The following is a 12796-nucleotide window of genomic DNA, read 5'->3' as shown; positions in this document are numbered from 1 at the left end:
GAACAGGAGTGGGAAGTATTAGACACTAAACTAGAGAACTTTTTGTGATGCTGGAAAGAAAAAAAACACTAGTGGGCGTCTTAAGGCTCAGGATTGAGAGGTGGTGGGGAAAACAGCTTCAGTCCTGAAGGTAATATTTAAATGGTTAATTCACTTTTAGAAATAAAGCAGCTGCTGCCACTAATTAGAGTAGTTTGCTTTTTGTATAAACGTAATTTCATAATTATGCTTTCCCTGCCCCCGTTCAATCTGATGTTTCCATATAAGCTTTGAGAGCAGCTGCTCCCTTCATGCTTAAAATGAACCTTCTGCATCCTAACTGCCAGCTTTTCCTATGCGTCACGTGTGGTGGAGTCCGTTAACTTTGCAATAGGTAACACACACCCCCTTGCCTGGAGTTTGCACATAAGGCTGCCCCGAGAGGCCAATGGCGCTGGTTGTGTAAGAGGGCGAGCGAGCTGTGCTGCAGCCAGGGGCTGGACAAGTCCTGCCTGCCCCCCCCCTGCAGCGCAGAGCCCGAGCTGGTGATAAAGAGCTAGGCCCTTACACTGCAGCGTGCACCCCCTCCCGCCTCCGTGCAACGCTGAAGGGACTTGTCTTCCCTCCCACGCTGGGCCCCACGCGCCTCCCTCCACACACCGCCCCCGCCAGGCCAGCGCGGGGAGCACCACGCTCTGTGACAGCAGGGGTCGCTGCCAAGGCGGCGCAGCCGCATGCGCGAGAAACACCCACGAGGGGGGGATAGGGTCTTGCGAGGTTAGCCGGCCTACACGGTACGCATGCGTCCTGAGTGCAATTATTGTCACGAGACAGTCGCCTGCGCGCGCGTCTGTCTGGGGCGGGGAGCCAGCGCAGCACGTGGCCAACTGCGTGTCCGTCCGACGAGTGGCGCTTCGCTTCTGATGTCACACTGACGCAAGAGCGTAAGATTGGAGAGGGGCGTATCCTCCCTCGCCCTCCCCGTCTCCCACCAGGGCCTACCGCGCCTCTGCTCACGGCGCAGGCGCAGGCGCAGGCGCAGGGGCCGCCGCCGGCTCTGGCTTCCATTCTATTCGCTGGGGCGTCGCGTGAGGGGAAGACGCGCGGCCGCAGCACCGCCCGCCCGCCTGCCCCGGGCCAGTCACCGCCGGCACCATGAAGATCTGGACCTCGGAGCATGTCTTCGAGTAAGGGCGGCGGCGGCGGGGAACGGCCGCGGGGCCACGCGCGCGCCGTGCGGGGGGTGAGCGACCCGGGTGGGGCCTGGGCCCGCGTGGAGAGGCTCGTTTCCCAGCCGGGGCGGTGTGAAGAGCGACGAGGGGGGCCCGCCGGCACAGCAGCTGCCGCTCTGTGGAGGCAAAGCCCCTGCCTCGGGGGCTCCCTCAGCGCCGCGGCCCGGAGACCCGAGCAGCCTGTGGCAGGGGGTCTGCGAGGGCCGGGGGGAGAAGGTTCTTGCCAAGGGGCCCGTAGCTAACTGTGGGTGCGCGGCGTAGGAGGCGGGCGAGGGGGAAGGGACGAGCCTCGAGCTCCGCGGAGCTGCAGGAGAGCTCTGGAGCTCGCAGGCTTGTCCCTTCCGCCAGCAGCCGTCGGTCCAGTGAAAAAGATCTCTGCGGTTTGGGAGGTCGGTGAAATTATCATGGTCTTACATAGCTGTTAATTCAGGTGGGGCAGTGGTTCTGAAACCCCATTGCCCTGCCACACCCTTGTGACAACAAACATTGCTACGCGACCCCAGGAGCGGGGGGGGCGAAGCCTGAGTCTGCCTTAGTCCCACTGCTCCGGGGGGAGTGGGGGTGCAAAGCCTGAGCCTCACCATCCCGGGCGAGGAAGGGGTCAAAACCCGTGCCCCAGGGCTTCATCTCCAGCCAGGGGGCCTGTAACCTGTGCCCCGCTGCCTAGGGTTGTGGGGCTCAGGCTTCCCCAAGTCCCAGCAAGTCTAAGCCAGCCCTGGTGACCCCATTAAAATGTGGTCATGACCCACAGTTTGAGAACTGCTGTGTTACAGTAAAGCCACTAATTAAGAAATGTGCAATACTCTGGTATTCCACAAATAATTATTTGGTTTGTTTATGTATTGTTTCAACTGAATATGTTTTTTACCTGTATTTTTAAAGCAAACTGTAAACTGCATCTTTTTCGTTATACTAATGTATGTAATATATAAATGTGTTAATTTTGATTTATTTTGTCAGCCACCCCTGGGAAACAGTTACAACAGCTGCTATGCAGAAATACCCAAATCCCATGAACCCTAGTGTGATTGGAGTTGATGTACTAGACAGACACATAGACCCCAGTGGAAAGTTGCATAGCCATAGACTGCTCAGTACAGAATGGGGGATGCCTTCTATCGTAAAATCAGTAAGTACATTATTAGAAGATGAGAGAGAGAGAGTACGTACGAGTTATCTCATTTTTATAAATCAAAACACTATATAATTCAGCTCTTCTTGGGACAACACAGGGCCTGGGGGATCATACGTACTGCACCATTCCTTAGTGCCATCCCATGTCCCTATCTCCTTTACAATTATTTATGTCCCTGTGGCATTAGGCGGGAGCAGTAACTTTACCTACCCTCAAGCACAGAAGCTGCTCTTGTATCTAAATCTTGCTTTGTGTAGGCAGGTGGGGGTAAAGCCCAATATGACCTTTCATGTCTTGTATTGCAGCAACAACTCTTGTATCTTATTGCTTGGTTACTTGAAAAGCAGCAGCAGTAATCTGGTTAACAGCTGTTCTCTTAAGGTGTCCTGTTCCTAAAAATGGCAAATTTGTATTGGATTGTCAGGTACACTGACATTCTTCTGCTATGGTTTGATCCTTGAAGAAGTTTTGTAGTATACTTTGGTCCTGAAAGGTACATAAATCATTCCCAGTGTATTAACATGGCTTTCCTCATGATAAGAGTTTCTTTATTAGCTTAGTGGAAGAACCACATGCTTCCTTATTTATCATCAGTTTTAAATACCCCATAAATTAAGATCAGATCCCATTGTTGCACTTTACATAAACATTGTCAAAGACTGTTCTTGCCTCGAGTTCAAGACAGACAGACAGACGAGACAGACAAAGGTTGGGAGTAAGGGAGTAGTAGTATTTCCTTTTAATAGCCAGTGCTCCTATTTTATGTTCTGGTAGAATAAGGTTGGACTTGGGAAACCATGCCACTTATTTCTCATCTAGTTGAGAGAACAGCATTCTTCTGATTTTTTGTGATGTTACTTTTAAATGATTAACAGAATTCTGTTTTTGTAAGTAGTAGATAATATAGTTTAGCCTATTGCATACTTTTCCAAAGTTTAAAAGGATGTTAACTTAAATCACATTTCAGTATAAATTGTTTTACCTGCAGTTGTTAAAAGTAACACAGTTGCTATAACTGAAAAGAATTATAGAAAAATTTTATTTTTCCCTGCACATTTGACAACTATCTATGGACAAATTCACCCTTTCCCCTATATAATCATTCTGCAGCTTTTTTGCAGCATAATGAGCGAGAATGTTTTTCTGATAGGAGCACGTGGTTTTAAAACTGTCAGAGGGAAGAACAGTGGGACTTCTAGCTTTTTTTTAAATTGATGGATTTCAAACTGATGGCGTTCTTTTAAAGAAATTGAATTAAATTATACCTATTTTAAGCAGGAAATAAATACCAACTTTGTCATTTTAAGGCTAGTCGCATTTCTTACTCTTTATTCAGCATAGTAATGTTTACTTTGATATTCCATAGTATGTTGAAATGAAAGGAGAAAAGTAAATACAAATCTTTAACCTTTTCAGAATAGTTACTGCAGTGTGTTTGCGTGTATAATCTTGGGTGTCTTTCTTGTAGCTCATCGGTGCTTGCAGAACAAAGACATACGTTCAAGAACACTCTGTAGTTGATCCTGTGGAAAAAACAATGGAACTTAAGTCAAGTAATGTAAGTATTGTAATTTCTTTAATCAATAATACTAGAAAGTCACTAGTTGACTGACATGTTTAAATTGTATAAACAGTTTGAAAGAGAAAATTTTATCTTGAAAATAGCATACCTCATATTCTCAACCTTCTATAGCCCATTATAGTAAAGGAACTTTTTTGCCAGCTTTGTTATGAAACACCTGTACTAGAAATGATTAGTATATACAAAGCATCCCACCTTGTTTCAAAAATTCTTGTCGTATTGCTGCTACCTTACTGTGTAGTACTTTGCTCAGTACTGTATATCGTTTGTACATGGTTGTTGTTAAAATCCTTTTGTGATCTTAATATATGGAGATATACCTATCTCATAGAGCTGGAAGGGACCCTGAAAGGTCATTGAGTCTAGTCCCCTGCCTTCGCTAGCAGGAGCAAGTACTGATTTTGCCCCTGATTCCCAAGTGGCCCCTCAAGGATTGAACTCGCAAGCCTGGATTTATCAGGCCAGTGTTTAAACCCCTGAGCTATCTTCTCCCCCCCACACACACGCACGCACGCAGTTCTTGACAGTGTATGCTGAAGGACATAAGAAGAAAAAGTAGTTTAGCAAGCTTGAACTTTAGGATTTATTTCTTTTATGTACGTTTATACCAGTTTCATTAAATAGTATTTCAGCTGTAATTTTAGAGTATTAAATTAGAATACCACATTGAAAGATGGTGTTTAAAATTAGATATTTGAGTGTTAAGGTCTTAGGTTGTTCTAGTTGTATTTACTGCATCTTCTTAATGAAGCTTTTTTATTTATTTGATAAGAATCTAACTCATTTTATTCCATAGATTTCATTTACAAATCTGGTATCAGTAGATGAGAGGCTTATCTATAAACCACATCCTCAAGAGCCAGAAAAGTAAGCACGTGTATATTTGTCTTCAAGATTGCACCTTAGAAGAGTATAAAATAAATTTACATTATCCTTAATGGCATTGCTTCTGCAAATCCCCACTATGAGATTGCATGCCCTTCCCTAGGACAGTGGAGTCCATTTCAAAGCAGCTGCTCAGGGAGTGAGCATATGCCCCTGTTTCAGCATTTTAAAATGAAGGGTATAAAAATCCCTGATCTCTCAACTGTCTCTCATTTCCAGAGTCCTGTGTTTTTTACAAATATGAAATAAAATGAAAAACAACATATAAAGCAAAAAACTCACCCTGCAGCTATGGCTACTGTCCCATGGGGCTGGGCCCAGCTCCTTGCTCTGGGGTGTTGCGACTTGATGCATGGTTTCTCAGTGCCATTTCAGGTTTGGCCCAGCCACCCCTCTGTCATCATGATGCCACTGCCAGGCGAGTGCAGGGCAGGCTTGCTTTGTGACCTCCCTCTGCAAGACCCATGTCCCCTCCCCCCATGTTGATAAAATAGATAAAATTAAATAACACAAAATTGCAGGAAAATAACATGAAAAATTGTTAAATAAAATAAAAGGAATTTCATGGGTCTCTAATCTTTTTTTCCTATCAGCCTGAGTGCACACAGACCATAGACCTGTCTGCATCTGGATTTCTTTTAGACTAACTAAAGTAATTGTAGATCAGATTAGCTGCTCCTTTTGGAGAGCTGTGTTATCATTTTGTAGCTAGTAGTATTCCACAGCCCCCTCCTGGAAGATTGGTGCTGCTAGTTAGTCTCTCTCAGTGGGAATATGTCCTGGCATTGTCATAAGGGAGAAAGGTGACCTTTGTTCTTTGAATGTAGTCCGTCTGCAGATCCATGTTGACCCTCCCTTTTACCCTTTATTATGGAGAATTTAGGATTGAAGAAGTAGTAAGGGACTTTTGTGGGTGGGTAGGGATTACTGTATCTTATTTCTGGAATGCTGGAACAGAGAATCATGCACACCCAGCCTTACAGCAACATATCCCATTTCAAAACAATTAGTCATTGGGGGGAGTGTGTACATGCTTTTCTGTTCCAGCATTCTGGAAGCAAGAGAGAGAAACAGCTTTGCCAGGTAGATCTGTGGAAGAAGGGCATTTGGAGAGTGGGGGGAGGAGCTATTTTTATAAAGAATATTTGTTTTTATAATGTGAAAAAATAAAAGGAACTTTTTTTTTTTTACTCAGAACCATTTTGACTCAAGAAGCAATAATCTCTGTGAAAGGTGTCAGTGTCAGCAGTTATCTAGAAGGATTAATGGAAAACACTATCTCTTCCAATGCGAATAAAGTAAGTATGACTCCTCCATATATGTTCTTTATGACTTCTGGCTTCCTGATTTGTGGAGTTCAAAAAAAAAAAAAAGCTAAGGTTGGTTTTGTTTTTTTTACATTGTTCATACTGCATTTAGTTTACTTTTGAAAAAGATATGGCGGGGCTTTTCAAAAGGGATCGTAGTGTGAATCATTTCTTGAAATACAGACCTTGTGATAGGCATCTCCACGCTCAACCTCTCAATCCTGATTCTGCACCTTCCCTAGCGTAACAATAGCACTTTGTTAATATTGTCCTAACATTTAAAATGACAAAATAAAAATAAGCACGTTTTAGCATGATGGGTGTGGCTGCTTGATCACATCTCTCTGAATCTTTTGGGTTTTTTCTCCTCGTTGACTGTATATTTATTAGTACCAAGTTATCCCCATGCTGCCTGGGCTAGCATCTCCAGATCACTTTGAACTTTGGTTCTGTTCTATGTGTTTACTATTCGTCCAGTTCAAGTGCCATCCAAAATTTTACATCCAGCAGATGTGAAGCAGATGCAAAAAGTTGCTTCTTTTTACTGTAACTGGTCAGCTAGCCTCTGGAAATCCAAACAGGTCCTGGACTGCACTACAGCAGTTGGGAAGCATAGGCTTGACAGAATCAACTTTGCAATCACAATTTAAGCATTGCTAAACTAAAGAAAATCTTTACAAAACAAAAACAAAAACTGCACTGATTTCCTTGATACTTTGTTCGCTTTATTTGTTGAAACAGTGTGTGTTGAGGTCTCATTTAATTTACATCTTCAGTTTTATAAAAACTAAATTCATCAACTTTTGGTTTGCTAAAACTTAATTTATTAGTTACATGCATGGTCTTCGTCACCCCTGCCTTTTAATATTGTCATAGAATACAGAACTTTGGGAGAGACAAATGAAAAGGCAGTAAATATAACCCTAATTAAAGAAAATACTACTTCACATAGTATTCACCTCAGTACAAAGATGCTCTGCACATTGTTTCATGTGACAACTTAAGTATAAAGAACAGGAGTACTTGTGGTACTTTATGCTCAAATAAATGTGTTAGTCTCTAAGGTGCCACTAGTACTCCTGTTCTTTTTGCGAATACAGACTAACATGGCTGCTACTCTGAAACTTAGGTTCAGTTTAAGTCTTTTAAAATGGGGAATAAGAGACATGTAAGGCTTTGTGTGGGCCTCCTGCATGGGGATAAATTTCAGCCTTAGAATATAATCCATTGTATTTGCTGGTGCCAGAGACAAGAAGACAAAGCTGGATAATTTTATTGCCTTTTAGAACAATTTTATCTATGGCCCCGCTAGTATTTCTCTCTTATAGTTTTTATAATAGTGCCCATCATTTTAGTTATGAGTGTCTCCCAAAGAATTTGAAATCAAATCTAAACAGCTAGAGACCTAATTTTCCTCCTTGCCTTCCCATCTGTCAGTCACGTGAATTTTTTTTAACTGTTTGTGAATGTTCTCTTTTCTCACTGTTGTACTATTCATTTTCTGATTTTCCTCTTCCTTTTTTCTATACCTTTTTCTTTGTCTTCTTTCTTGTGGTTTTTACTGCAGCTGTAGGAGGGAGAAACTGAATTGAGTTTTCACTTGATTCTGAAGACTGTAATATTTGTGATAATTTTAATCTCTGGTGGAGTAAACTCTGAAGCCTTGGTCCTGTTCTTGAGAATGCTCTGTTTCCTCTTTCTCAGTAGCTTCGTCCTTGATGTTGGCAGCATCATAGTTTCTAAGGACTGTCAACGTACACAGAATTTATCTTAAAAAAACTCACGTTGGGCCGGTATGATGGAAGGCCTTAATTTAAGATTGCAGCTTTTGAACTCAACACATTATTCTGTTAAGAGCCAGTGTAGTGAGAAGTCCATGTATATTAACATATGGAAATACACAGGCAAGACACCCAAGAACTCTCCCTTGTATTTGCACTTTGCAGTAACCATACAATTATGATTAGTGCACAAGTGTTTGTAAATCTCAGATTCAGCTGATTTAAAGACACTTGACTTTTTTTCTTCAAGTCCACTACAGTAAATTAAACTCATAATTTACAAGCAAATCAGTTAGATTTTCAAAAAATGTATTCTGTGCTGAAAGAAAATGCTATACCTTATCTTCATACGTAACGAAGTGGTTCAGTCCCTCTTGCATGCAAAACTCAACTCAGTCTTACCTATGGAACTTCAGTCAACTTCAGTATTGTTGGGGGATGCTTGTGACTAGGTATATAGTACAATGCAGTTATTCTGACCTGGAGCTTCCAAAGACCTGGCTCATGTGACGATTTGGGGTTTTTCTGTAAGATGTGGTGCATTCTTTTAACCAGTTTTGGCTATCATTAGTATCAGCTGTTTGAGATTCCAGCAACAGTTAGGTGTCCAAAAGGATTCCAGGGGTGTGTGAAGCTATAGCTTGTGGATTATAAAATTGTGTGTGTATGTTAAGCAAAAAGTCACATTGTCTACCTTGTATACATTTTGTCAAGACCTAATTACATTTTTGTTTTCTGCCTGTCAGTGAATACTAGCAGAAATTAATTTTAGATTTCAAATCCAGAGTATAAAGAGAAAAATGTTTAACATCACCTGGGCTCAAATAAAATTAATTAGCCATGGTCTTTCATAGCTTAGCCCTATAAAGGTTTTAAAGGGAAGTCTGGGACTTGGGAGAAAGATCTTCTGGTTTGCATGAATAGTGGAGGTATATCTGTGCTCACTCTTGGCTCCCCTGTTTCAATTGTTTTGATCTAGCTAGTCTTCAAGAAAATATGATGCCTTGGCCATTTACTTACAGACCTTTCCTTTCTTCATAAATATGTGAATAAGTGTTTTTTTTTAATTGCAGGGCCGTGAAGCATTGGAATGGGTAATCAGTAAATTGAATGCTGAAATTGAGGAGTTCACAGCTTCAGCAAGAGGAAGCATGAGGACTTCTATGGCAGCGGCAGCATTTGTAGAGAAATAATAGTGAATACAGCTATATCAATTACTAGGTCTAAGTGAAATAAGCAAACTAAAACTTCTCTCCAAGTTGAAATATATTTATTCTTATATTTGTTATTTAAAGGTATATTTGTATATTAGGTAGTTTTTAAATTAAAACTTGGAGAGAAGTTATAAATTCTTGTGACTGAAGGTTATGTGCTGGGGCTTCACTAACGTGTTAGTTTCATTGGACTGAACGTTTTTTTCAAATGAAATAACCTCCTAATATTCAGAGCTAATTCCTGTATTTAATGAACACTTATATAAAACAGTTTTTATCCTAGGTAAGTTGCAGACGTTGCAGGAGATAGACATGTTAGTGAATCTTACTTGGGTGGAATTTAGTGGTTTGATTCATGAACTCTACCTCTTTTGGGACCAAGCACATAATTAAGCAAAATGGCTTGTTCTAGCAAAGTTGGTGTTATGTTTGTCTTGGGCAGTTGAATGATATAACTTGATTTAGATGGAAGTTTTATTACTTGAAGTCTGAAGTATAAATGAATGTTTGTATAAAAATACTTGTTTTGAAAACTGCTGTTAAAAAGTTATTGGATAGCTGAGCTAAAACGGTACTTTTAAAGTTAAACAGCATCTTAAAATTCTCACAATAAAAGTCACTGAATAGTTTTGAATAGTGTACTTACCTGCTGAGGCCCAAGTTCTGTCCTTAAATATGAAGTTGAGTGTTACATGCCAATAACTGACAGAAGAATTTAGCCCTATGTGCTTGCTTATTTTTCATCCACTATCACAATACAAAGGAAAACAATCTCTATGCAGAAGGGTACTGTAACCACATGTGCATTTTAACATGTAATTTTGTAGACTATTAAAGCTTCATAGAAAAGTAGAAATGTATTTTGAAATTCAGAAGAAAAACTTCCCTGATGTTATTAGAGGAACTTTATAGAATTGTAGAAGTGAGACTGAGATACTTCTTCATATGTTTACAGGAGTTGTTACATTGCTAAACATGTTTAAAATGTTGCCTAATCATGCTTCAAAAATACTCATTAAGCATGGCATCACAGACTATTTGGGTGTCCTTTAATTTAAACACAGTATTTTGCCTTTAATTTTCTATGTAATGCTTTGTGTGCCTCCTTTATATCTTATTGAAATAATTGTCTGCTTATAAACAAGGCTTTTAAATGAAAGACTGGAATCAGAATTTAGAAGAGGGTTCGATAATCTTGTCTCTTAGTACTGGCCACAGATTCTTGGTGCTGTCCCATTCTTGAGTTCCCACAGCTTATCGCTAAAGGTCAGATTTTTGCCAACGGTACTGAAGTCAAGTACCATATTACTCTGCAGATAATTCCATTGGAATCAGTGAATCAATCTCATAAAATAAGGTCTTGCCTACATGGCTTGTGTAGTCATGGCGCAGCGAAAAAACCCACCTCCATGAGAGGCATAGCTACCAGCACTAGGAGCATGGCTACCAGCGCTGGTGTACTGTCTATACAGGCACGTTACAGTGCTGAAACTTGCAGTGCTCAGGGGTGTGTTTTTTCACACCCCTGAGCAAGAAAGTTGCAGGACTGTAAAGTGCCAGCGTAGACAAGTCCTAAGGCACCCTTCAGGGGGAGGGAAAAGTGCAAAATGTAGCATTAAAGAAACAGCACTGATGATTTACTGGTCGGAAATCCTGACTTCTGGTGCCATAAGGGTCCATTTGGCATTTCAGACCAAATCCTAATCATATGTTGTTTTGTGTCATTTTTCAGAATGTAAGATGTCACCTGTTTAGTATTTTCTGTTATATGCCATTTTTCTGTGATACTAAAGTTGCATATTGAATATTGTGTGTTAAAGTGACACAAACTAGATCTTTTCTTAGTTTAACAGTGCTCCATATAGTGGGAACACAAACTTCAATAAGATTTTATATAGAAGAAAGATTGTATGTGTGTGTATAATGCAACAAAAGAAAATGTACCTATTTAATATTTTTTTCTACTTAAAACCTATGAAGTTTTAATTTGAGACTTTGTTAGTACATTTGTAAAAACAACTCAAATCCATTAGGGTTTGTGGATTTTTTTTACACATGGAGATTGTTCATACAACTGAAATTATATTTCAACTAAAGATTAGTAAATGTTGCTACTTGATCAAATTTCTGTAGTCATAATGTATCTTGTGATAAAAGTTGCAATGCTCAAATTAGTGATTAGAAACTTTTTTTAAATTTGTACCTTTTCTCTTAAACCTAGCTTAATTCTGTGCATTTTAAACTCAATATAAATTTTCTTCATTTTGCCGCACTATGGACCAACTAACTTGAACTGGCAATATTTAGTAGGCATTTGAAGGATTTTGATTTGTTTCATATTTATTCAGGCTTTTGGACTCTTCCTGAGCAGGGTAGTGCTTTTGTGTGTAATTTTTTTATTTTAAATAAAATTGTTGCTGAGTGTTGGCTAGTTTGTAAGAAATCAATCAGGTCATAAGACCTTATATGCCCTTTAGAGTAGCAGTCAGTTTGAAGGCTACTGATTCTTTTCTTCACTGTTCTGTAGCAGAGGGAGAGCACTGAATGCAGGGGAAGAGAGACTCTGCTTTTTAATTTACTTATAAAATAGCATATCCCCAAATTTACAGAGGCACTAATAAGTTAAGCACAAACAGTTCCTATAACCTTTCTGTACTGCCAAGTATCTTTTCTGTAAGACCACCGTGCATTAACCTGCAGCCCAGTTCCAAGTCCATTGGAGTCAGTGCATGTTTCTTAGCAATATCTGCTCACCTTTCTTGGAGTTAACAGAGGGAACTGAAGTCATAGGGGCAGTGCAGCCCTTTCTGCCCTGAGCTTGTGACCTCCATCAAGAACTACTTTCCCAAAATTTCCCACAGCTCTGTGGCACTGGGGGTAATATCCTGCAAGTGTGGCTATGGAGAGGCAACATTATGAACCACAATTACCATAGTAACCTCGTTCTCTTTTTTTTTTTTTTTTTTTTTTTTTAATACCTGCTTGCTTGCTCTATCACCATGGCATTAAACCCTTGGGTTATAGAAAGCTGGCCTGGGACCCAGTTTCTTAGTTCCTAACCAGTCTAGGAACATGTTTTTAAAAAAATGTTTTAACTAGTAGGCTGGCTAGACTTAGAAATGGGTTTAGGTGAAACCATTTTTAACTGCTTTGAGAGGTTGGCTTATTCACAGGGTGAGGCCATTCGTGGGAGAGGGAGCAAGGAAGGAGGTGGTAGACTTTTCACCATTTTCAGTTGTTTGCTTTGAATCTAATAGGCCCATTTATCTCCTGTGGTCAAGCTGTTTTTGTGCCACACCAACTCTAAAGTAGTCATAAATAGTTTACCCAGGTAATGGATGATTTCCTTTGCTTAGGAGAAGTACTGGTTGGTGCAGAGTCTCCAGAGTGGCTACCGAGCCACTTCCATCCAGCTCCCAATGTAGAGAGCAGCCAGGCCACCCTGTATCTAGCTGACCCACCGCTATTTGAATGTGAGGGTGGGGGGAATGCCAGCAGCTATCTTAATTTACAGCAACTCTGAAGCTGGTTTATGCTGGATACTGCGACTGGCACACAAATGACTTTAGGTACAAAAGTGACTTAAAGCCACTAGGCTAACTAGGGCTTGCTGTGAGCATAGTGAGGAGGATCTGGTCCAGAGTTTAAAATTCCTAATTTGAACCAGGAAATCAGGTATCC

General features: G+C 40.8%; 1 protein-coding gene across 1 annotated transcript; it reads left to right on the top strand.

Moving 5' to 3' along the window:
* The first annotated feature begins 1014 nt into the window (after positions 1 to 1014).
* Positions 1015 to 11542, top strand: PRELID3B (PRELI domain containing 3B). The gene is given in 7 exon segments (XM_050917828.1): positions 1015 to 1166; positions 2172 to 2340; positions 3815 to 3904; positions 4725 to 4795; positions 6009 to 6111; positions 8975 to 9041; positions 9044 to 11542. Coding segments are annotated over 7 exon segments (621 nt in total). The 5' UTR covers positions 1015 to 1134; the 3' UTR covers positions 9133 to 11542.
* The last annotated feature ends 1254 nt before the right edge of the window (positions 11543 to 12796 follow it).

The sequence above is a fragment of the Gopherus flavomarginatus genome, chromosome 11 (genome assembly GCF_025201925.1).
Source record: "Gopherus flavomarginatus isolate rGopFla2 chromosome 11, rGopFla2.mat.asm, whole genome shotgun sequence".
NCBI lineage: Eukaryota > Metazoa > Chordata > Testudines > Testudinidae > Gopherus > Gopherus flavomarginatus.
The sequence above is the reverse complement of the archived record's forward strand: the minus strand, read 5'-3'. Positions and strand labels throughout refer to the sequence as shown.